The sequence below is a fragment of the Dicentrarchus labrax genome, unplaced genomic scaffold (genome assembly GCF_905237075.1).
Source record: "Dicentrarchus labrax unplaced genomic scaffold, dlabrax2021, whole genome shotgun sequence".
In the NCBI taxonomy this organism is placed as follows: Eukaryota; Metazoa; Chordata; class Actinopteri; family Moronidae; genus Dicentrarchus; species Dicentrarchus labrax.
Window position 1 is genome coordinate 19191260 of NW_026136712.1, and position 25225 is coordinate 19216484.

Sequence of the window (25225 nt, forward strand, 5' to 3'; positions counted from 1 at the left end):
GTGTTAAGATTCACAAAAAGGCTGCTGTATCACAGATCTATTGCCAACTGCTCTCACATGGACTATTCAATAATAGACTATATTCAAAAACGCAACAAACAAGAACTCAAATACTCAGTCTGTGCATGAGTTAGGAACGATTTACACTTTATAATAACGGCACACGAATTATCAATAATTCATAAATTAATAAACGGAGAGAAATATTTAATGAAACATACATAACAATCTGCATTACAACAATAAAATAATGAATACATTTTAACATTTCTGAAGCAGCTCTTGCAGGCGGATCAGCAGAATAAAAACAGTTAAAGCTGAGGGGGATCTGCGCTCAGAGATCCTCGGTAGCCCCAGCAGCAGCAGCAGCAGCAGCAGGACGTTATTTCATCTGCGCTCACTGACTTTACTCGGTGACAAAAGTTGTAAATGCGCCTGACCGACGGAAATGCTTGCAGGATTGACCAGCTGTGTGGGAACGGGAAGCGGTTCCGTTTTTGCCGAAGTGTCAAAGGTCTGATCTGATCCTACCTGGAGCAACTCCTCCGGTTTCACTGCAGGACACCACTGCGTCAGCAACAGCTGTCCTGCAGCCCCGCGCAGGCTGCCAGAGGGGGAGAATTACGCCCTCAGCGTAAGGCTTGACGGGAGACTTGATCTTTATTTTTTTTTTTCAAGTTTCTTGGATTCTGGGGAAATATTTGCTTTGCTGTGCAAGGTAAACCCGCCACTTGCCGTCTGTGGTCTTGCCATGAGCCTAAAGATGAGCTGCATGAACCTCAGAAAGTGTCAGGCTGCAGGCTGAACGGTTTTCACTTGCAGGTTCCGAGTGGCTTTGGTTTTATTTTGTCTTCACTGGTCGTGAGTTTGCTGTTTATTTTATTATTCTCTGGATAACATTGTATTATAATGTGGCTATTTTGTGTAATGGTTTCATTGTTTTTTTCCTTCTCATTTGGACTGTGGTGAAACTTAAACTTGCACAGTTTCCTATCGAGTGACGGGGAATCGTTTGGCTTTTGGGTGAAGAGCCGTTTTCATTTGAAGTAAATTTGTGGTAGTAAAAAGCTTTTCTTTTGGCACTCAAAAGAATTAGTTGCACTGCGAAAGAAATGAAACGCAAAGCCGTATTTTAATGTGAGCGCCTTTGTTCTAATAATAAACATGAACCTGTAATTGAGCTTAGGTCAAATTTGGATTTGGTAGATTTATGGCTTCTCAGCAGTGTTTTTAAATGTGTTTGTATGAGGAAGCATGTGCGTGTTTGTGTTGTGAAGGCGCACGCATGCACTGGCGAACTAGTGTTTTACTACACTATTATGCTACAGTATCTACAGTATGAGAGGGGAAAGTGCGCATGAGCATCATAACAGGCCCATGTCTCCACCTGCCAGGTGAATATCTCCCTCCAGGCACATGGCTGTACTGCCCAGTGTGGACACTCTGCAACCTTCTCAATCCCCACTATGCCTCCTCCCACAGGGCCAAAGTTTTATTTTTAGCTCATGTCTTCATGGCAGATGGGCAAGATACTGTGATGCTGTGGATGCTCATAGCCCACCATTTCTCTGCCGTTAATCCATGTTGCCCAAATCAGAGGTGTGGGACTACAGAGACAGCCTGGCACCACGCAGGCAACGCAAGTCTTTGGACGCAGTGGAAGACGTGGGGGCTACTGTTCATGTTAGATCCTTTGGACAGTGCATCTGCAACTCTTAATGTAACAGGATGGGCTCCTACAGTGGAGCCCCAGCAGTAGGGCCAATGCAGATTTCAACATGGATGGGGCTCATCAGGTGGTGTTTTTTAAGTTCTTAGAGTGAGTTTTGATTGCACATTGCATCATTTGTCTTAAATATTTTTAATTTATAATCTCGTCTGTGCCGCATTCTCCTCAGACAATCCTTCACCTGTCGTCACATATGTGGTAGTTGGCTTAAAATACTTTTTTTGTCACTTTCAACATGCATATTGTGTAAAGATGTATCTCTGTGGTCTACCTCTGCCTGAGTGTGTTTGTGTGTCTCGCATCACATGTTCTTGGACGCAGAAGGTGTCGGTTTTGAGTTTCTTTCACCAAGTGAGCCCATGTGACTGCCTGGCTAGGCCTCTGTATTTTCCAGAGTATTCAAAAGGTGAAATAAGGTTAAAGATAAGTGCAACTTTTTTCCCCCTCAAAATGTCCCTTTTGTTTTTGTTCAGTTCCCCAATTCAGTATAATTGTGTTGGAGGTGCAGTTTCATTGTTTTCCCCATCGGACTGCAGTGTGACAGAAATAACATTTCACTTTAACTAGATGGTTCGAACACGAGCAGCGCCTTCCTGGATGTCTGTGTTTTTTAAGAACTTGATTGGTGTTATGAATATGATAATAGCTCCCCCTGGTCCGTCACAAGCTGGATGGAATATCCTCCATATCACTTCCACATGTAATCTACTCAGATTTCTGTGCAGGGAGTGCAAAAGCCAAATGGGTCAGTTTGAGGCAGCAGAAATTTGTTTAGAAAGCTGCGTTCAACTATAGCAAAGAACAACACAACTCCAGGTGAACCAAGAAAGTTAAAGTATTTAGTATTAAAGTATTTATTATGCTGTCATTGTCCAGGAGACCTGATAACTTGGCCATGGTGAGCCAGAGACACATTGTTTGGCTGCGTCCTCTAATAAAAGTCTGGATTTATACATCAGTCGGCCTATATGTCTCTGTTAGCCATTTCACCATCTGACTGCACACTGGGAGATTACGCTAGGTCTTCACAGCTCCTCGGTATGCAGCGACAGAAGCATACCGCGAATGACGGCAGCTGTCCTCTTAGCAGCAACATAATGCATGTAGGGATATACTGCGACTGACTCTACTGTGCACACATCTGATAAAGACATCGAAAGGGGCTTGACCCTGAGTCGTTAGTGAGGCCATGAACATGCTGATCATTTTGAAGTATGGTTTGACTCCACATGCAGCTATGATTTTGAAGTGCAAAACTGTGTCTGGTGGCAACATACAATGACAGGGCAGGGAGTAGGAACAGGTGGAGAGGTTGGTTTTAATGTGGCTCCCTATAGGTTTTGAAACACAAGGTTAACTGGTGGGTGAGAGGGTGTTGAAGCAAGCTTAGAGAGAGTGAACTGCAGCGTTGCGATTTGACCCCCGTGAGAAAACAGGGGGGAACAGGAGCATGGCAAATGTCAAAGGGCGTGTGGATAAAAGCCCTTGTTTGCTCTGTAGATCTGTTGTTTACAACCTAACCACATTCCAGGAGTGGTTAGTGCTGAATAATGAGGAGACTGTGATCTATAAACCCCCCGCCACCTTCAGGGCACATGAGTTAAGTCAGTAAGTTATTAGAGTTGATTGAAATATTAGGTTCTTGTAGTGTTTTACCAAGTATGACTTCAATTTCATATGTTTTTTGGTAAAATCACAGCTATAGTACAGGACAACTTGCCTATAGAGGAACATTTCTGCTCATCTCCAGTTATCCAGGGAGTGGTCTCAATACTTTTCACACTGGTTTGCTTGAATTGTCTCAGGAAAGCACAAAGATCAATTTGCTATTCTCATGCTTCACTGATCACATTGGGCAATTTGAGGGCTTGAGACTCAAGAAATCTTAGATCAAGTGAGCTAAACATCAGCACAACCTCTCTCGCTGTATGAACTCGTGCTGCCCCTGTGACAAAAGCCAAAAGCTAGTTGGTTAGTTTCCGGAGGTGAATATTGGCATTCGCATTCCACGGCCGGGTAGTGTAACGAAGAGGTGTCTACATTACCCGGTCTATATCCTCAACTGGAATGTCACAGGTCACATGGCTTTCACTGACATGCAAGGTGATATATATATTACTGTCGGGGAAGGCTTCAGAGATCTAACGTTCCCTCCCTCTTCCTCAGTTTGCCACCTGTCCACAGTGTGACTGAACGAGCATGGTCACGCAATGAGTTGATTGTCTTCAGCTAGACTCTTAAAATCAAACCAGCGGTGGAAAGTAACCAAGTAACTCAAGAACGGTAGTTAAATAACATTTTGAGGTACTTGTACTCAGTTATATCTATTTTATATTACTTATTATACTTCTACTCTACATTTTAGATGTAAATATTGTACATTTTACTTCATGTATTTGACAGATATAGCTACTAGTTAATTAGCAGATTAAGATTTTTTTTTTTTACCTTAGAATGAGTAATTTTTAGCTACAGACCAGCGGGTCGCCTTCCGTGGAGTCCGCCATGTTGAACCTCCATGTTTTAACAGTAGCCCATAATGGACAAACCAAACACTGGCTCTAGACAGGGCCGTTTGTGTTTTTTGCAGCCACCGTAGTTTATCATGCTTGGAAGGGGAGGGTGAAGCGAGTGAGTTGCAATCTGCAACAACACTACACAACAAAAGCAAAGATTATAGAGCCAATTAATCATCTCGCGACCCCTCAGTTTCATTTTGTGACCCTCAGGAAGGGTCTGACCCGTAGTTTGGAAACCATTGGACATAACTACCTGACTGTATCTAACTAGCTCCCTCTCTACCAGCTACAGCTATAGATAATATATCTGTCACAGTAGCCATTTTACTGCAGATACCTTTACTTTATACCGTAAGAATATTTTGCAGAATGCAGGACTCTTACTTGTAATGGAGTATTTGTATTGATACGTTTGCTGTACTCGTGCACAAGCACAAGTATCTGAGTAATTCTTCCACCACTGACACAGGGCTTAATATCCTGGACATGTTTTATGGTGAGTATAAGTGTGATATACAGAATCTATTTTGACTGATACTGAATATCGCACCCTTGCCTGTACTCTTGGCCCTTTCGTGTGGACAAACACACGCTGATAAATGTAGCTACAAAACTTAACACGGCGGCAAAACGTATTATTTACCTAGCTGACGCGAGAGACAAGGCAACAACCACTCTGAGAGGACTGTTTTGAGATTGGCAGGCGTTCAACCGAGGTACTAAGCTTTTTTAAAAAAGGACATTTGATGGCTTCAGCAGTAACGGTGTGTGATGTAATGCAACCAGGAAATGTTCCCATAAGCCACAGAGAAACACATCCATTCTCAGGATGTGTATTTTAAGGTTGGCTCACGATTGAGTACAGCGGGGCCCACGGCTCCCAAGCTGGGTTTTTTTAAATGGGATGATGAGGGGGGAAACTAGTGCTTGGAAGGTAGTGTGACGGGAGTAGGTGTAGGCCTGTCCAGGTTGCCTGGTGACTGAATGGCGCAGAGAGATTCTGTTGCTATTGGTAATAAATCTAAAGGTTTGGGTTCATAGGATAAAGGTAATGGTGATGTAGTATCACTGATTAAGGATAAAAGAAACCCTGTCAGTTGTGTGTGTGAGTGATTAGGGATGGGGGCTTTGATGAGTGACAGGGTTAAGATGGAATGATTGTATGAAAGAGGGATTAAGGACCTCAAGTGTCATGTAGCGGGGATGGTGGTGGGCTGGGCAGGGTTGAGGGTGCCGGTAAGGGTGCAGAGTCGGAAGCTTAGTGTGTTTGGGGCCCCATGTAAAATAGAAGGTAGTAGAGAGAGGAGTCAGCTCGGTAAGATAAGTTGGCATGCTGTCCTGTTTATCGGAGGGATGTGAGGCACAGAGCAAAGGCTCAGCCAAGAAGGAATGAGCAGAGTCATCGGGCCTCTGTAACACGACGCTCCGTCTTGATTGCCTGTAGCAGCTGAGCAGCCACCGTATCTGTGTGAACGTGTGCGTCCCCTCACATGTGTGTGAATGCATAATTTTCTGTTCAAGTGAGGTGGTTTGAAGGGGTATTATCCTACATTAATGTGTGTGATCAGTGGCTATCACTGAGGAATAGCTTAACCTGATCTCTGTGCCTTTCTATATATGTGAAAGCTTCTCTTTTTACAGTCTGTTACCAGCTTGTTTGTATGTTTTGGTGGTTAATGACATGTCTGTATTCTTTGTGTAGTCTGTATCGTCGCTTCACAACGTGTAGAAATGAAATTAGTTTGATAGACTTTATTGCAAGTGGTGATGCCACAAGGCGATGCTTTTGATTGAGCTGTTTTTTTGAGGTTTTGCTGCACAACTGCGTATTCAAACAACTTTCCTTAAATCAGTTTATGTTAGGTTAAGGCCCACCTCTAGCCAGTTTTTGTTTTATACTAATATTTTCTTGTGCATATCAAAGCTAATGAGCTTCAACTTACAATAATGCAACATTTGCAAAATGCATGTTGATATTGTTGCTCTCAACTGGTTTTAATCAGATTTGCACAAACCAAGCTATTGATATGTCAATAAAATACCACCTTCAGGCTGATTACATAATAGTAAACGACTAATACTTATGGGGAAGGGGTGATATATTTTGTTTTATGGGTGGTCAATCCTATATTTGCACTGTTCTGAAGTATATTTTAGTTGATTCAACAAAAACGCTAGATAATGTACTACTTTATTAAATCGCAGGAGCCTAACCTTAGCCGCTTCAGACGAAACCAGACTGGTTGCTAAACACATCAAAGGATGTAAGCAAATGCCACTTGGACCCGATATGGAGCGTCTGCTAAGCTAATAAGTAATCTGATGTACACAAGTAATGTCATGGTCTCTTTAGAACGGTGGGAAAGTCCAAGCTCTTCTCCTGAGTGTGTCTAGTCATTTTGTTTCCATCTTGACACTTTTAAGTGCTCGTGAGGGGCGCAGGGTCAGAGATATAGGCCACAGGGTGGAGGGCAGGGACGAGGGAGGGTGAGGGTTTTGGACACAGATCAAAGCAACGAAAACATATGATCATTACCAACACTCAGGACACCTATGGAGACACAGTTGTTCCCAACCTTTTCGGCATGTGGCCGCTTAAAACTAAGCTGTGTCTACACGTGAAACCTCATCACAGGTTTCAGATGCCGATAAGTTTTATACAGTTCCTGCAAAAATTGGATCATTTAAATGATTGATTATTATTATGTGAAAATCAGAGAAGGGTTAGGGTTAGAGATTAGGGTTAGGGTACAAAAACATACACAGATTTGTGGAATAAAACTTTATTTCATTAATACATTAATCATCTCATGACCGCTCAGATTTATGTCGGGATTTATCAGCTTTATCTTTTCCCACTTTACCCATTTGAGGCTTTTCAACTCCCAGGGTGGGACTTAACTTCCTTACCTGCAGCGCACCAGTGCGCAACAGATTAAGTTCATTTAGTGAGTAAAAATACCAACCATGGCCTTGTGGCCTTGGGGTTAACGTGCTGACCATTAACCGTTATGTCTCTGAAACCTTTGTTGCCAAGTGGAGGCCCAGAAAATACCCAATATTTCTCTATTTGATATCACTGTAAATTGAATACCGTTGGGTTTTTGACTGTTGGTCAGAACAAATAAGCAAAATAAGTCATTTCCATTTTTGGCTATGGTGTCTTATATTGGGAATTAGGGTTAGGTTATTATTTTACGTGGTTGATTGAAAAACTGAACCAAATACTACATTACAAGACAAAAAAAAATGTTTAATGTGTTTTTAAAGTATTCAAATCAAATCAAAAGCTTTATGGTTGAAGTCACAATGGTTAAGGTTACAGAATGCGTAAATTGATGGTCTTTGTCTGTTTTGTTATGCTTCAGTAGAACCCATCTCAAAGCCTACTGTATTCTTTATAATTTTTTGTCCTCCCTCAAGCTCCTTCTAAGGAAACCCCGGTGTGGCGGTATCCCTTCGCGATGCGAAGATGGCGACCCTGCTCCCTCCCCCAGGCACCAATGCGTTCCGCCCCTTCACCCAGGAATCACTGGCGGAGATCGAGAGGCTCGAGGAGGAAAGAAAAAAGGCCGCAGCAGTAGAGGGCTATGAGGAGGACGAGTCGACAGCCCCACACGCTGATCTGGAGGCGGGCAAGAGTCTGCCCATGATCTACGGAGACCCTCCATCAGAGCTGCTCAACACACCTCTGGAGGACCTGGACCCGTTCTACAAAGCACAGAAAGTCAGTCTGAACACATCTGGGCTCACATGAAAACACACTTAGTGTTTAAGGAGCTTGACTTCGTCCTTACATAACCTTGAAATATGACAGGATGTATTACTTAAATTTCAGTTATTACAGCTGCATACAGTATCCTTTACGTAATGTATTCGATTTCATTCGTGGTATGCATATGTTACAGTTAAATGTTAAAGTATCATTTCAAGATTGTCATCACTAAGTATTTATTGAAATGTAGCAACTACTTTTGGACTATACACCGGCTTGCATTTATACAGATAATGCCGCTCTCTTTTTCAGACATTCATTGTGATCACCAAAGGAAACACAATCTTCAGGTTCAATGCTGAACCGGCTTGCTACATTCTGAGCCCCTTTAGTTTGGTTAGGAGAGGAGCCATCAAAATTCTCATACATTCATATCCTTTGAACTATTATTGCTTTTGAATTATTGAGTGCATTAAGGTTTGGATGAATAAATGGGGGGAATGTCTGCTTATACATATAATGTTCATGTTTGTTTCCTTAATACTGAATTAAATTATTTAGCATGTTCATCATGATTACAATTCTAGCGAATTGTGTATTCATGACGATGAGCAACCCACCAGCATGGAGTAAAACTGTCGAGTGAGTATTTTTTTGGAGTTTAGCTTTCAGTAAATCCTCTGTTACATTTGATTCCACTTATACTAACTTTGCGTTGCACAATTCCTTCCTAGGTATGTTTTTACTGGTATCTATACCTTTGAGGCAACAGTCAAAGTGTTGTCTAGAGGTTTCTGTGTTGGATCTTTTACATTCCTTCGAGATCCATGGAATTGGCTGGATTTCATGGTGATCAGCATGGCGTAAGTGTCCGAGTGTTCTTTCATCTACGTCTTTTCAACTATCTAGTTGCATTTGAAATAGGAAACATGGTTCTGATTTTCTTATCTTGACATTAAATCAAAATCTTAAGTGCGTAAATTGCTGCTAAACAGACCTGAGTAAAAAAGAAAACTAAGCATTTTTGAGACAAATTATGAATTATGAAAATTGATATTGTGAAGATTTGTATAACTGTAGTTCTCATACTGGAGCCAATTAGAAATTATTATAAAATATTTTGAGTCTTATTAGCTTTGATCATTTTTTATGTCTTTCCACAGATACATCACTGAGTTTGTTGACCTTGGCAATGTGTCAGCCCTCAGGACATTTCGTGTACTTCGAGCCCTTAAAACAATTACTGTGATTCCTGGTATTTTAATTTATTTATATTTATTATTTTTGTGTGTGTGACTGAGTATATAACTGAGTATGATGATGTAATTTAACAAAGGAGACAGTGTATGACTTTCTTTTAAACTTCCTGATGTTGTAATGGCATTATGTTGACAAGATTAACTGTCCTCTATAGTATATAATTTATTTGTTATATTGATTATCATTTGTCATTGAAGGGCTGAGATATGCCTCTGACATCTCAACTGTATGTTGTCAGGTTTGAAAACCATCGTTGCCGCTTTGATCCAGTCAGTGAAGAAAATGGTGGACGTCATGATTCTGACCGTCTTTGCTCTTGCTGTTTTTGCCCTCGTTGGCCTTCAGCTTTTTATGGGAAATCTGCGTCAGAAATGTGTGCGATGGCCCATCGACACAAATGAAACTGCATTTGAATTCTTTAACGCCACCGACACATTTAATGACACTATGTCCTTCAACAACACCATGGGGTTCAATGATACAGCATATTCCAACAGTACCTTCAACTTCATTGAATATATTGAAAACACGGGTATGTTTAACACATATCTCATTATTTTAAGCTGATATTGTCCTCAGTAGAATAGATTTAACTGTTTCTTTCTTTCTTTGGTTGCAGTTAATCACTATTATTTAGAAGGCAGCCCAGATGCTCTACTTTGTGGAAACAGCTCTGATGCTGGGTATGTATGATCCACATTAAGACTACAATGCTAATTTCGTCTGGTCAGTCTGGTCTGTTGTCTTGGTTCCATACTGATTTCAAACATAAATGTATCTTACTGACATTTATCACATAGTATGGTGTTGAGTGTGATTTGTAGCACTCTTTTTTGATAGAAAGTGCCCAGAAGGATACACATGCATGAAGGCTGGGAGGAACCCCAACTTTGGCTACACCAGTTTTGACTCTTTTGGCTGGTCCTTCCTGGCCCTCTTCAGACTCATGACCCAGGACTACTGGGAGAATCTTTTCCAGCTGGTTGGCACTTCTTTCATTAGTTGCAAATCGATTTATGACCTCTGACTTTTCATTTTAAAATCAAAAGTTATGAAAAGAAATTTGTCCTTAGTTCTCGTAGCTTCTTTTTTGCTCCAAACACAGATCCTGCGGGCGGCTGGTAAGACATACATGCTTTTCTTTGTGGTGATTATATTTCTGGGCTCCTTCTACCTCATCAACCTCATCCTGGCTGTGGTAGCCATGGCTTATGATGAACAGAATCAGGCAACTCAGCGAGAGGCCATAGAGAAAGAGGAGGAGTTCCAGCGGCTACTAGAGCAACTCAAGAATCAGGAACAGGTAACTTTTACAAGCAATAAGGAGACAGCTAACCATATACCTATGTTTACTTTAAGATTCATGCTCATAACTTCCTCAAGAGCAGTTTTTTAGATCAGAAATAATAGTTTGAAGCTAAATGTTTAGCAGTTTTTTAACTTGATGACTGTGGTTGCTGCCATGTGACATGGCTTATAGCAAAAATTTGCAGCATAATTTCATGTTTAAGTGATAAAATAATGAAAGTTTCACCTTTATTTAAAGGTGCAACCGAATTTGTTATTTATTAAGTTATTATTAAGTACTGTACATTTTATCTACTGTAAAAGGCTCAGCTTCTAGGGAGCCGAGCCACTCTGACCAGTAAGAAGTCGCTTAGTCATCACAGCACATCTGAGTTGGCTGATGACGAACTGAGCCTTGAACATGATGAAATTGTCAAGGATTGTAATGGGAGACTCATACCCCGTCTGATGATCAGAGCACCCACCATGATCAAGGTTAGTCAATCTGGTTAGGCAATCTGAAAAAAATGGCAATTCAATGATGGAAATTCTTATGCAGATCTGGTTCATGAGCTTGCAACTGACAGATTTATCGACATATTTTACAGTCTGCTGCAGATTATGAACTCAGAGAGAAGTCAGTTGGCTCCGTGCACAGCATGCTCCATCTGGACGAACCAGGCCTGACACACAGAACTGCTAGTGCTTTGACTGTGCTCACTACAGCTGCTATGGAAGGTACAGTGCCAACGGCGATAGATAAAAACAACATTGGTAATGCCCTGGCATCTTTCATACAGAATCCCCTGGATATAGGATATTTTCAAGGTTGGGTTAAACTAAAACAAATTGATGACACAACACCATTATGTCTATTTCCAGGTACTGTTTTTATGCTAAGCGGTAGGGGTGTAAACATCAAGAAGTGTCAAGTTCCTCCAGGGAATGAAGAAATACACAAGGCTTAGTTCCAGGTTCTTAGAGGAGATGCTCTAATGTGAGCTGTAATTGCTTAGATTATCAAGCAGTTGTTAACATTATGCACTCGTTTATCCAAGGCCAATACAGTAGCATTGTCTTGAGCTCGGCATAGTTGGGCTAATCACATTGTGTGCCGGAGAAATCCCTGTCAACATTCAGTGTCACGCCCTCGTGGCGTTAAGCTTTGGCTATTTCAGCTCAACTATAACTTGGCAAAGACAAGACATGAATTTCAATGTCACTCATCATTGCTCTCTGTTAGCTGCATCGTGGTTTATAACCCATATGCTTTAAATGACAGTAGACTACCTAATTATGTTCCCTGTCTGTCTTTGTCTAGAGTTGGAGGATGCTCAGAGGCCGTGCCCCCCCGGCTGGTACAAATTTGCCGACACGTTCCTGAAGTGGGACTGCTGCGAGCAATGGGTGATCTTTAAAAAGTGGGTGCTCTTTGTGGTGATGGACCCTTTCGTCGACTTGGCCATCACCATCTGCATCGTGCTCAACACCCTCTTCATGGCCATGGAGCACTACCCCATGACCCCGGAGTTTGACTACATGCTCTCCGTGGGGAATCTGGTGAATATGTGCCGCGTTAAATTTAAATCGCATTGAAGAAGTGTGACTTGATTTTGTCAGTGGCTGTAAAAGAAACGTATACCCCTACAGGTTTTCACCGGGATCTTCACAGCGGAAATGTTCTTCAAGCTTATTGCCATGGATCCCTACTACTACTTTCAAGTTGGATGGAACATTTTCGACAGCATCATTGTCACTCTCAGTCTGGTGGAGTTGGGGCTGGCAAATGTCCAGGGTCTGTCTGTCCTCAGGTCCTTCCGTCTGGTGAGAAACAATGATTGAACTTTGTATCCATTTACCACAATGACACTACTTCCTAAATCATTATTCACTCACTTTATTTGTGTCTGTCTTGTGTTGGAGATAGCTTCGTGTCTTCAAACTAGCCAAGTCCTGGCCCACGCTCAACATGCTGATCAAGATTATTGGTAACTCAGTAGGAGCTTTAGGAAACCTGACTTTGGTGCTGGCCATCATCGTCTTCATCTTTGCCGTAGTGGGTATGCAGCTCTTTGGCAAGAGCTACAAAGACTGCGTGTGCAAGATCTCCATAGACTGCGAGCTGCCACGTTGGCACATGAACGACTTCTTCCACTCATTCCTCATCGTGTTCCGCATCCTGTGTGGGGAGTGGATCGAGACCATGTGGGACTGCATGGAGGTGGCCGGAGCTGGGATGTGTTTAGTGGTCTTCATGATGGTCATGGTCATTGGAAATCTGGTGGTGAGTGCACCAATTATTCATTCAGTACTGATCCCAGTCACCATTGGTCAGCACAGTGTGCTGCTGGACGATGTCACACATTTAAAGTTGAGCCAGTTTCAATTTTGTTTTTACAAAATGCCACAGCGTTTTTTGGCTGGAGTCCTCTGCGTCTGCACCCCTGCTGTGCCAAGGGAGTTGTCTGAAATGAAATATAAGGTATATATAAAAACAGAGAAGACTGTATGATGTTACACAGCTCAATTTCACTTAGATAAAAATAATTGTTTCTCAGTTTACGATCAGGGTAAATGGATAGATGAGGATTCTTATCTTGTGGCTGTGTTGTCAGTGTGTCACTTTATATATTGAGTGCTTATATCAGCACACAGTAAATCTTAAGTAGATGGTCATTCCTGAGCTCACAGATGCTGCCACTCAACTACACTTGCAATATCAAACTCTGAACAACTGTCACTGCTGTGAAGCTGTAAAGCTGACAAACCGTTTTAAAAAATCTTTCTAAATCTAACAGTTATCTTATTATAATGCCAGGAGATTTTGTGGCTTGTGGTCTCAGCAGTCTATTGTTAACCCCTCAGTTGAGGGATGCCAAGGACAGACAGACACAGCTGGGGGAGAAACTTGTATCCACCAGGGGGCATTACAGTATCTTAGGTAAAGTAATACCTAAACAAACAAAAAAGAACACAACATATATTGCATGTTTTTGGTTTTGGAGCATCAGAAGTGGCTTAAGCTACACAATAAACACATAGGTTCACATATTATAATATAAAGAATACCAGCACACATTATTTCATATGATTATTGTTAAATTAATTTAGTTGCACTAACCTTTTCATACAGCGAATGGGTTAATTTGAATGAAGAGGCAACGGATTTTGTGATACTTAGTGAAGCATCCTGAGTGTCTAGAGCATGGAAATACTGTCCCTGACATTTTCTCTTGGCCTCGCTGAACAAGGACGTACATATAATACAGACGATCACTCCCAGCCATCATTTCAGCATCATATTTAATGACTAGAGCCAAAACCATATCCTGTTAGGTTATTCATAGAAATGGAAAGGAAATGGCTCATCGTCAAGCTTACAAAAGTATTGCGATGGCCCCACTGTGCCAAAATTTTCATGGCTTTTTTGTGTCTCAGACTGACCCCCAACCCTCCTCCCTTACTCCTGTCTACGCTCACCTCATACATAAATGAACACTATTTGCACTGACATGAAGGCAGATAGTATACTTACACATTCACGGGAGGGGGTTTCTATTTAAATCAAATGACTTAAGCCACCAAACAGTGGTTTTGACCTTGAGTATGTGCTAAGATCCGGCTCAAGTAAGCATGCTGCCACTGAGGGAACAAACACAGACAGCTGAGCGAGCAGAGCTCAGGTGGCAGGGGGACTGGGTGTTAAGGAAAAGTCATTTGATAGCGCATTGAACCGTAATTGATGAAGAGGTAATCATATTGAGCCATCAGCACCACGGGAGTAGAGTGGATTTTACTTGCATGTTTTGGGACGTCATTATTGACTTTTGAAATCCTTGTTTTTCCCTTCCTGCCTGACTCCAATCCCTCTCTTTAAGAATAAAACCACTCAACCTTTAACATTATTTTATGACATTTAAGACAATGATAAATAACATGCAATATTCTTTCTCAAAGCTATAAATGTCATGTCAAATCTGAAAGCAGGGTGAATAAACTATCCTGGCCCTTTCCAACGGTAACAAAATCTAAAGCTCACTAACTTGCCTGGCAACCTCATGGTGACCATAAAGGCTCAGAAAATCACGGTGCCTGGTATAAAAATAGTATTTTTGTACGAATTAAATTAAAAAAACATAACATAACTTGAGGTGTTGGTAGACAGATTTTGTTTTAATCTGTGCCAGGCTAGTTGTTTCCTCCTGTTTCCAGACTTTACACTAAGCTAAGCTAGACAAAGCTAACCAGCTGCTGGCTGTAGCTTCAGATTTAACTGGGAAACATGAGTTTTATTGGCTCCAACCCTCTGCAAGAAAGTGAACCGGTATACTGTCAAACTATACTTTATATTTATCATCAAAAATGTCAAACTAAACCTTTACGAGAACTGTTCAGGTTACTAGAACTGATCTATAAACCTGAGTGATATTTCTCAGAATATGGAGCATTATTTTGTGCATCACTAATACTTTTTTTTCTCCTATCAAAAATCATCATCTGTTTCCACACCACCACTGTCGGGCGTGCATTTTGTGCAGCTCATCCTTTCCCCCTCAGCCCTTCTTTACTGATTCACAGCTCCTACACTGGAATGAGAGAGATCAGCCTGACCCTGGCTCGTGTAACCATGATCTCCCGCTAAACCTAAGAAACAGGAACCGAGAAATTGACTAACAGGTTTAGAAACTAAAGATAGCTGCGTCTGCAACAGGAGGCAGACGACATAATATTTATCGATGTGCCGTCACAGAACCAATTTGATATGTGATGTGTATTTGAGCTGGTCCAGACTTGTGTTTAATGTTGGCACACTTTGACTCAGCGTTCAGTGACTATTAGCTTTGCCACCAGACAAAATAATAATAATTTCCCTCTGCAGACCAAGATGGAATTCATGTGGGACCATAATGTATTCACATACTCTTAATGTTGGAAACAAATGTTATGATCATTTAATTATCATCCACTGATCGCAGATATAAACAGAAAAATTCTATATATTTCCTATACTGTGGCTGCATACTAAATTAGGACTGTTAGACTGTTTTTGTTTTTAGGTACAAAAGGAAATTGTTGTTATATTTCTCATTACCTTCATCACTCCTTCACGTTTCTTTCATCAGGTGTTGAACCTCTTCCTGGCCTTGCTGCTCAGCTCGTTCAGCGGAGACAACCTCTCAGCAGGGGACGATGACGGGGAGATGAACAATCTCCAGATTGCCATTGGCAGGATCACACGGGGCATCGACTGGTTCAAAGCGTTCATCGTTCGAACGGTCCTGCAGATTCTCAGCAGAGAGCCCAAGGAGTCTGAGGAGAAGCCTGATGAGGACCCGGTGGACGATGGGGACCCTAAAACGGAGGGAATTGAAATGAACCACTTGGACACCAGTCAGAATTTAAAAATGGCAGATGGGATAGCTAATTGTTTGGTTGAAGGCCGGCCTTCTGGATTTATTGTGGATGGAGAGTTCAGTCTCAATGTGCCAATCGCCCTGGGAGAGTCAGACTTTGAAAACTTGGGCGAGGACGATGACGATGACGAAGATGATGCTGACAATGCTGACTCAGAGAATACAGATGAGAAAAATAATCAACATTACTCGGTAAGTACAGGGGATCAATCAGCAGGTTCACTCTAATTGTCTAAATTGTCTAATTGTCTAAATTGTTTTATCATTCTTATTGTACATGTAGTTTGACAGCCACACATTATTCTGCCCAACTTTAACCTAAGCAACCTCAACCAGATTAAGTGAAAATATCTGTACGAATTAGCCTTTAAGATTGCACAAATCGTGCGACAGCCCTGCACACCCACACAGCTGTTTCCACTTATTCTGGCTGATGGGAGCTTATGTGAGCTCACCAAAGTGTGTACTAATAAAAATGGTAAAGGTGTAAGTTGGCCCGCCTTAACAGGTGAAAGAAAGCGGACACTGTGTTCACTGGGGAACCCTCACCCAGATATAAACCAATAACCCAAAGCTAATCAAATGCTAAAATACATATTTTGGGAGAAGAAACTTGCAGGATATGTTTGTCTTACAGCTTTTGAATGCCTAAAAAAATTTCATTCTCTATTCCTGTGCTTTTTCAGGGAAACGTAGAAGATGAAATTAGTATGCCGGGAAATGTCAAAGTGAGTAACTCTGTAGACCCAGAAGAACAAAAGCAATCCTTGTTATCAAGTAAAATCCCCATCTGCAGTTTGATGTGTATGTTAGTTGGATTATGTAATATATTTTGCATGGTGGCTTTTATAACCGAGCTTCAATTGTAATTCTTGACTAGCTGATGGGTGCTTTGAATGATGGGGATTCTTCAGTGTGTAGCACAGTGGACTATCAACCACCTGAGCCTGAACCAGAAGAAGTAGAGGAAGAAGAGCCAGACCCAGTAGAGCCAGAGGCCTGCTTCACTGACAGTATGAACAACCACTGTAAAACACAATCATTTAATCCCAGACTGGGAATTTATCTTCTCAATTGTGCAGTAATCACATCTTTTAGTACAAGCGCTCATGCTGTTGAAATCTAATCTTAAATCTTTTAGGAGTAATCCTAAAGCTTTGATTTCCCTCTCCCTCCTCAGACTGTGTGAAGCGCTGGCCATGTCTGACTGCGGACATCACCCAAGGTAAAGGCAAGAAATGGTGGAACCTCCGTAGGACTTGCTTCACTATTGTGGAGCATGACTGGTTTGAAACCTTCATAATTTTTATGATCCTCCTCAGCAGTGGAGCTCTGGTGAGTGCTGTCATCAGTGCAACAAATTTAGAAATGTTGACTGTTTTATGATAGTGTTAAGATACTGTATTACTGTTAGGATGTGTATCTAGGTATCCCATATCTTGTTTTGGCAGGCCTTTGAAGACATATACATAGAAAGACGCCGAACCATCAAAATTATTCTGGAGTATGCTGACAAAGTTTTCACCTACATCTTTATCATTGAGATGCTCCTTAAATGGGTCGCATATGGCTTCAAGACCTACTTCACCAACGCCTGGTGTTGGTTAGACTTTTTCATTGTAGATGTAAGTTTTTGACATCTTATTTTGATGCTGACCTAACTGTGTGACTTTCAACATAACTTGCGTACAAATGCATTTTATGTCAGATAAAGTCCGTGGTAACACTTGAATAGGAAATGTTTTGATTCTGCTACAGATTTCCCTGATTAGTTTGTGTGCCAACTGGATGGGCTACTCCGAGCTCGGACCAATCAAATCCCTCAGAACTCTCAGGGCACTGAGGCCTCTTCGAGCACTGTCGAGATTTGAAGGGATGAGGGTGAGTTTTTGGCTGTACAACCACGTTTGAGCATTGTGCATGACTAACACTGATTTAGATTAGTGCTGGGCTGTATGACCAAAAATCTGTATCTGATGGTTTTGCGGTATATCACGGTATTTCTTTATGTGACTGGGCCTTTATATAGCTTTATAGTATACAAAAATGTTATTGTCATCATGTGTCAAGGCTGTGATTACTATAAGGTTTTCTTGGCCTCACAAAATGATACAATACTACATAAGAAGGAGTTTTTATTTGTGCACACTGCAATATATAGATATGCGACTAGTGATAACTGCTTCATTTTTGAAACAAAATACTAATATATGTTCAATTAATTGTTGTATATACACAATAAACTGACATAAAATACTCAAATAATTTAAGTGTTCAAAGAGATATTTCTCAAATGTTCTAATGTTCTCAGTAAATTGTCACAAATTTGGATGTGCCATAGTGTTTTGCCTTGTTAAAAGAGAGATAGTTGTGGGTAAGGGCTGCAATTACACAATATATTATCAAAATCCCAATATGATGATATCCAAGTCAAAGACGTTGCAAAATGTACACATTATAATGAAGTACTGTAGTGCTGCTGAGATGCCCTGGCCTACAAATCTCATCCTCTAGATGTAAGAGAACATGTTTGTTTGGTACAGACTCCCAAAAAACTTCACATCATCATGATTTTAATTGTTTTTTCAGTGAAAATTAAATTTGTGATGCAAAAATTATCGTTCTCACAATAATTGTGAATCATACTGAAATTGTAATATCTGTCAAAATAATCCTAATATGATGCGATTAAGATTTTTTACCATATTGTTGTTAATTGTTGTGTTATAAAGTTAGAACTGTTAGTAAGAAGGGTACACAGTTAATTCTGTTAGTAAGAAGGGTACAGTTAATTGGGCTCCCCTCTCAATAAGCGCCACACAGCTTGCCCCGACCAAAAACAATATTGAACAGTTACAGCAGTTGTTTCAGTGATGCGACGGTATATTAAAATTCATTTTATACAGGAAATTAAAAACGTTTCATCCGTTACATCACCCAGCTCTAATTTATGTGATTGAAAAGCTGTGATGTTTAATGCATTATCCTAATAATTTGTCTGGCTTTCCCCTACAATGTGTGTTGAATGCATGCTTACACCATGGCTGCTGTAACAGAGCTGACTGAGGTAAGAGTACTGGTTAAACTTGATGGCAAAAGCAAGTGTGTTTCTCACTCCTACAAACAAATAAACTAGGAAATATGTATATACATTTCTATTATAATTCCTTAATTCTAACAAAGTCCTCTCTTTTGGGCAGGTGGTGGTGAACGCTCTTGTTGGAGCAATTCCCTCCATCTTCAACGTACTTCTGGTGTGTCTGATATTCTGGCTCATCTTCAGCATCATGGGAGTCAACCTGTTTGCTGGGAAGTTCTACCGCTGCATCAACACCACCACGGAGGAGCTTTTCCCCATGTCTGAGGTCAACAACAGGAGCGACTGCATGGCCATCAAAGAAGCCACGCAGGAGGCCCGCTGGGTCAACGTCAAAGTCAACTATGACAACGTGGGAAAAGGCTACCTGTCCCTGCTTCAAATCGTGAGGAGCGCTGTTACCCACCTCTAACATCTTGGAAAAAAAAACATTTTGATTTAAAAAAAAAAAAAAAGGTTCAATGACACATATTTCCAAACAATTCTCCTTATTTCAGGCAACTTTTAAAGGCTGGATGGACATCATGTATGCTGCCGTTGACTCAAGAGAGGTAGTTATTATTTACAGTAATGTTAGTTAAGTTAATTTAGTGTCCTGAGATAACTTTGGTTATGAATTGGCCCTATTAAAATTATAGTTTAATTAAATAGTATTGAAACATTACATTTAGCATTAAATATGTTGTTAGCCCTTTGTTGTACAGCAATATGTATCAGTAGTGTATACAAAGCAAACACCTTATCTATTATTCTGTATTAATGTACTTACAAAATTACGTAATAACTATTAGGACAATATTCAAAATATTTTTTATATATTTATTATATATATATATATATATATATATATATATATATATAAATGATTTGCCGGGAGTTAATGTATTCTCCTTGCCCTTTCTAACACCACCTTGCACTTTAAGTTAATTGAATATATATGTAATATATATGTGACAGATGGTGATGGTCAAGTGAGTCTAGTCTTTGGATCAACAAGTGCCCTTCTTGGCTAGTATCATATTCCACTATAACCTTTAATCCCACATCTTATTTACTTACATACTACTTACTTAATATACTGCGCTAAAACATTTAGTAACAGGAAAAAAATACTTTTTCAAAACATGTTTAATGTTAAATGTTTAATTCCTTTTAGGTAGAGGAGCAACCTTCTTACGAGATCAACCTCTACATGTACATATACTTTGTCATCTTCATCATCTTTGGCTCTTTCTTCACACTCAACCTCTTCATTGGTGTCATTATAGACAATTTCAACCAACAAAAGAAAAAGATAAGTATCATCACTTTTTGGTCTGCGCCAATACAAAAGCATTGGATGTTTTTCTTAACATTACAACTAAACTCTGTTTTGTAACACACAAAAAATGTCACTTAATTTAAATAATGATGTTACCTTTATGTTTCGTCTGCACTTTGGAGATGAGATCTTCATGACTGAGGAACAAAAAAAGTACTACGATGCCATGAAGAAACTTGGTTCCAAGAAGCCACAGAAGCCAATTCCACGTCCAACTGTATGTAATTTATTTACAACTCCCCCCGTCTATATATAATATCAGCAATTTGTGTTATAAAGTACCAGTCAAATGTTTGCACACACTTTTCCATTCACTTGAATTAGACACCTTTGAATGCTACTGTATATTGTTTGGGAAATACTACAAACTATTGTTTAACTACTTGTTTGATATTGAAAAGTATAAAGTAGGTAAGCCTCAGTAATGACACATCGGTTTGGCATGTGTGGCATGACGATGCCACCGGTGACCTCTGCACTGACCTTTTCTGCAGACTGCTGGTGTGAACAGGCCAAATGACCCTATTGGATTTGTGTTTCTGTTTCACACCTTCCCAACCCCTATCCCCCTTTGACCTGCAGAACCTAATCCAGGGAATGGTGTTTGACTTCATCAGTCAGCAGTTCTTTGACATCTTCATCATGGTGCTCATCTGCCTCAATATGGTCACCATGATGGTGGAGACGGACAACCAAAGTGCAGAGAAGGAAGATTTCCTCTTTAAAGTAAACGTGTCTTTCATTGTTGTCTTCACTGGAGAGTGTGTGTTGAAGCTTTTTGCCCTGCGACACTACTTCTTCACCAATGGATGGAACATTTTTGATTTTGTTGTGGTCATCTTGTCCATAGCTGGTGGGTACCTAATACATTACGAACACAGTTGTGAATTACATTACTTCGAACAACCAACAGAAAACAGACAGGTGTTCATATATTATCTCTAATTTTAGTTTACCTCCTTTTATTTCAGGTACGATGCTCTCAGACATAATCGAGAAGTACTTTGTGTCACCAACTCTGTTCAGAGTGATCAGACTGGCCAGAATAGGAAGGATTCTGCGTCTTATTAAAGGAGCCAAGGGCATTCGGACGCTTCTCTTCGCTCTAATGATGTCACTTCCTGCCCTATTCAATATTGGTCTCCTGCTCTTCCTCATTATGTTCATCTTCTCCATATTTGGCATGTCAAACTTTGCCTATGTCAAAAAGGAGGCTGGAATTGATGACATATTTAATTTTGAGACCTTTGGTGGTAGCATTATCTGCCTGTTTGAGATTACAACCTCAGCTGGCTGGGATGGGCTTTTACTTCCAATGCTGAACAAGGAGGCTCCAGACTGTGATCCAGACTTTGAGAACCCAGGCACCGATGTAAAGGGCAACTGCGGCAACCCGGGCATGAGCATGATCTTCTTCTGCAGCTACATCATCATCTCGTTCTTGGTGGTGGTCAACATGTATATCGCCATCATCTTAGAGAACTTCAATGTGGCGCAGGAGGAGAGTGGCGATGCGCTCTGTGAGGAAGACTTTGAGATGTTCAATGAGACTTGGGAGAAGTTTGACATAGATGGAACTCAGTTCATTGAGTATAGCCAGCTCTCAGATTTTTGTGATACCTTGCAGGAGCCGCTGAGGGTTGCCAAGCCCAACCGGCTTCACCTGATTGAAATGGATCTTCCCCTGGTTATTGGGAACAGGATCCACTGCCTGGACGTCTTATTGGCCGTCACACAGATGGTCCTGGGAGACACAGTGGAGATGGCAGCAATGCGGGAGAGCATTGAGGCTAAGTTCATCCTCAGCAACCCCACCTCAGACTCCTTTGCACCGATCACCACAACGGTACGCCACAAGGAAGAGCAGATGGCTGCTGTAGTCATTCAGAGGGCTTACCGCAATCACCTGCTGAAACGCTGCATACGCCACGCCGCTTTTATTCACCGCTGTAAGAGGATGGGTAGAAAGGATGAAGGTGAACCACCAGAAAAAGAGGGAATGCTTGCACGAAGGATGGGAGTGCTCTATGGGAGCAATGTGGACCTCGCAGAGGAGATGGAGCGGGTTGCTTTAGAAACTCTAGCAAGCCAACAGCCTCCTACTCCCGAGACACTGTCGCAGTACACAGGGGCCCAGTGTGATCCCGAACCCTCTGAGCCAAATATCATGGTAGTACCTGTAGAAATTACTAATGAGGTTTTATTACATTCTGCTCCCAGCCAACACCTCTTGACCCTACATGCAAACCTGAGAGAGTCAATTGTATAGCAAACAGCAGAAGACAATTAACAATTAATTATGTCCTCTTGTTGTTTGTCACCAGTCAAGGAAGTAGTGTTAGCAGTTGATAGAAAGTCTCACTAATGGAGCTGAATTTTCCACATTAGAAGAAGAGGTTACACAGTGTTAATGAATGTTTAATAATTCCTCTTTTTCATGCAATATTTAAGTGTCTTTTTGGGTTCAAAGTGGAACTGGAGTGCACGGTTTTTTCTGATAATAACCAGTAATTGCTATATAGACATCAGTAAATATAACAATTAATGCTACATGGGAAGGGAGTAAAAAACTATATGAACAGTTTAATAGTTGATTAAGAATTAATGTGGCTATAAAAATATTCAATTACCACTTGTAAGTCCCTCTTTTCTGTAATGCATTTTCTTTCTATGTTGCTGGGGTTAAATGGTACTTTAATTGACGTTTCCAAATTTTAGGACAATATTATTATTATTATGATTTCTCAGCTAAATGCAACTGGCTATAGAAAACTGCAACAAAATCATTTGAGTGTGAAACAGATCTGTGATATGATAGCTTTCTAGTGAAAAATCAATCTTAAAATGTAAGCTCTGAAAAATCCTAAACAAATTGGCCAAAACTGCTCAAATGGCGGATGTCAACATTGGATTTTCTGGTGGATTTTAATGCACCCTGTGGGTGAGGGCTTCATCTGAGTAATAACTTTGCTTTTAATATATTACCAGAAAACTAAACTGTGGGCTCCAGTTTCTACCCAAAGAGTAACATGAACAATACATGGCACCTGAATTACTCTTTATAGGATTATAAGATATTTTGGCTTCCCCCTGATATGCAGCACTATTGTCCAACTCTACAGAGAGCAATAATTGAAAAGTATTAGGCACACAACACTACTTCATCATGAGAGCCACACTGAAATTGTACTATTTCATGGCTAACAATTGTCACTTCATTTGTTTTCATTTGTAAAAAATCAAGTCGATATGAGGGCTCTATATGCTAATTAGTTAGAGTTTTGACTGAATTAATAACTGAAAAATAAGGCTTATCTTATTCACATTTGTCCAAGCCTACCAGTGAAACCCTGATCTCTCTTTATTAGTGAACAACAATAACACGGGCCAGCTAATGCAGTTAACATCTGTCCCTGAGTGGCTCTTTCAGAAAGACCCAGTTTATATTGCACTATTTATATCCCTTCCAGGTCAAGTTAGAGAAGTTGTGTAAGACACAGACCTTCCTGTTTTCTATGATGACTTCATCACTGATATATGCATGTCTCATGAATGTTTTGTCTATTGTTTCTAATATTTGGTCCCCTCACAAAGATCTCAAAACTCAAAGCAAGCCGTCACTTATTTTTCTATTTGGTCGGTTTACATCTCAGCATTTAGGTTCAAACGCTGTCTGTGACTGTATACTTAATATGTGATGTTTACATTAACATGGTTGCGTAACAGAACTGCTCAGCTCCCTGTTCATTTCACCTGTTTTCTATATGTGTCTATTAAATAACACTAATTATAGCAGTAATCATGTACTTTTGTACTTCCTGTACATTTTAAATGAAGTTTTGCCTCAGGTTGGATGAAGTTCAGAGTTTGTCTTTTGACTTAATCTTAATTTAATCTGAAATTCTGAAACATACACATAGCCGAACGCTGGTTTAGTTAAATACATGACCCTGAAATTAAAGAAATACCCCACTAATGTGTAGATAATTATACCTATTTACAATAAAACGGGGAAAAAATTGAAATAATCTTTATGCGCAGTGGATCTAGTCACCTCCAGTCTGTCCTCATGTAGAAAGGTAGGTTGCTGTTGTGTAAGTCTTAACTGAATTAAACATGTCTTACTCTGAATATACACAAACAACATAAGCACTTTTACAGTTTTCTAGTTTGTTTTTTTTACAATAGATTATAGAGGGTTGTCTCTTCTCGTTTGTGTTCAGCACTGTTTTAACATCAACCCTGGGGGATAAAAAAAAATCATGAATGTTTCCTCTAAGAGGGGTATCTTTGTCTTATCTTGCTGCCGCAGCTTGGCAGTTGTTCCTGTCAGAAGTCTGTAATGTGACCTGCAGCAATCGTATTTGAGATTGACACACTGCTGCACCACTTAGCTTTAGTCTCCTCTGATGGTACAGTCAAATCCACAGTGTCCTCCTTTTGTTTACATTTCTAATGGAGGGAGAGCCATATGGGGAGCTTTACTAGTAAACCCACAGTCAGTGTTGCCTGTATATACATTTTTTTCTCTTTTTTTTCTTCTGTATTGTATATTTATATCATTTTGTTATTGTAAAAATTGTAACTATATTGTGAGAATAAAAATACTTCTTGTAGGGAAAAGCAGGCTGTGAGTTTATGTTGCCAGTAGCTGAGTAATGTGGTGTGCCGGTACACTTAGGCCCTCTGGTGGTTGACCTGAGAACAGGCCACACTACTGACAGATAAACTCTCAATTCAGTCAGGCTTTATATTTAAACTTGGGAAAAGATTTGTGAAATTGGAAAACAATCAAGAGTATCATTTTCCTCTGTGCAGTGTATTTTTTGTGTGAAATGCTAAATCATGGTATTGATAGGGGACTATTTTTAAGCCACAGATTA

General features: G+C 40.4%; 1 protein-coding gene across 3 annotated transcripts; it reads left to right on the plus strand.

The window, feature by feature from the left end:
* Positions 1-263: 263 nt before the first annotated feature.
* scn4aa (sodium channel, voltage-gated, type IV, alpha, a) lies at positions 264-24965 on the plus strand. 3 transcript variants are annotated; one of them, XM_051418344.1, is made up of 27 exons: positions 264-718; positions 7672-7975; positions 8276-8394; positions 8516-8605; positions 8698-8826; positions 9127-9218; positions 9462-9755; positions 9843-9906; positions 10064-10205; positions 10329-10526; positions 10835-11005; positions 11119-11248; positions 11832-12070; positions 12161-12334; positions 12438-12794; positions 15634-16116; positions 16611-16652; positions 16805-16937; positions 17105-17259; positions 17376-17549; positions 17683-17805; positions 19125-19406; positions 19519-19572; positions 20178-20315; positions 20458-20559; positions 20925-21195; positions 21314-24965. In XM_051418344.1, exons 2-27 carry the CDS (start codon positions 7721-7723, stop codon positions 22609-22611), a joined length of 5709 nt encoding a protein of 1902 aa, XP_051274304.1. In that variant the 5' UTR covers positions 264-718; positions 7672-7720; the 3' UTR covers positions 22612-24965. The 3 variants fall into 3 exon arrangements, with proteins under 3 accessions (XP_051274304.1, XP_051274302.1, XP_051274303.1); XM_051418342.1 differs by lacking the exons at positions 264-718; positions 7672-7975; positions 8276-8394 and having other exon boundaries at positions 8497-8605; XM_051418343.1 differs by lacking the exons at positions 264-718; positions 7672-7975; positions 8276-8394; ... (3 more) ...; positions 9462-9755; positions 9843-9906 and having other exon boundaries at positions 10124-10205; positions 10306-10526.
* Positions 24966-25225: the final 260 nt, after the last annotated feature.

Excerpts from the sequence above, each read along its gene's own strand:
- scn4aa (XM_051418344.1), top strand. The coding sequence starts at position 7,721 with ATGGCGACCCTGCTCCCTCCCCCAGGCACCAATGCGTTCCGCCCCTTC. Across the intron at positions 16,653-16,804 it reads GTATGCCGGGAAATGTCAAA|CTGATGGGTGCTTTGAATGA; the intron begins GTGAGTAACTCT and ends ATTCTTGACTAG. Across the intron at positions 19,573-20,177 it reads CTGCCGTTGACTCAAGAGAG|GTAGAGGAGCAACCTTCTTA; the intron begins GTAGTTATTATT and ends AATTCCTTTTAG.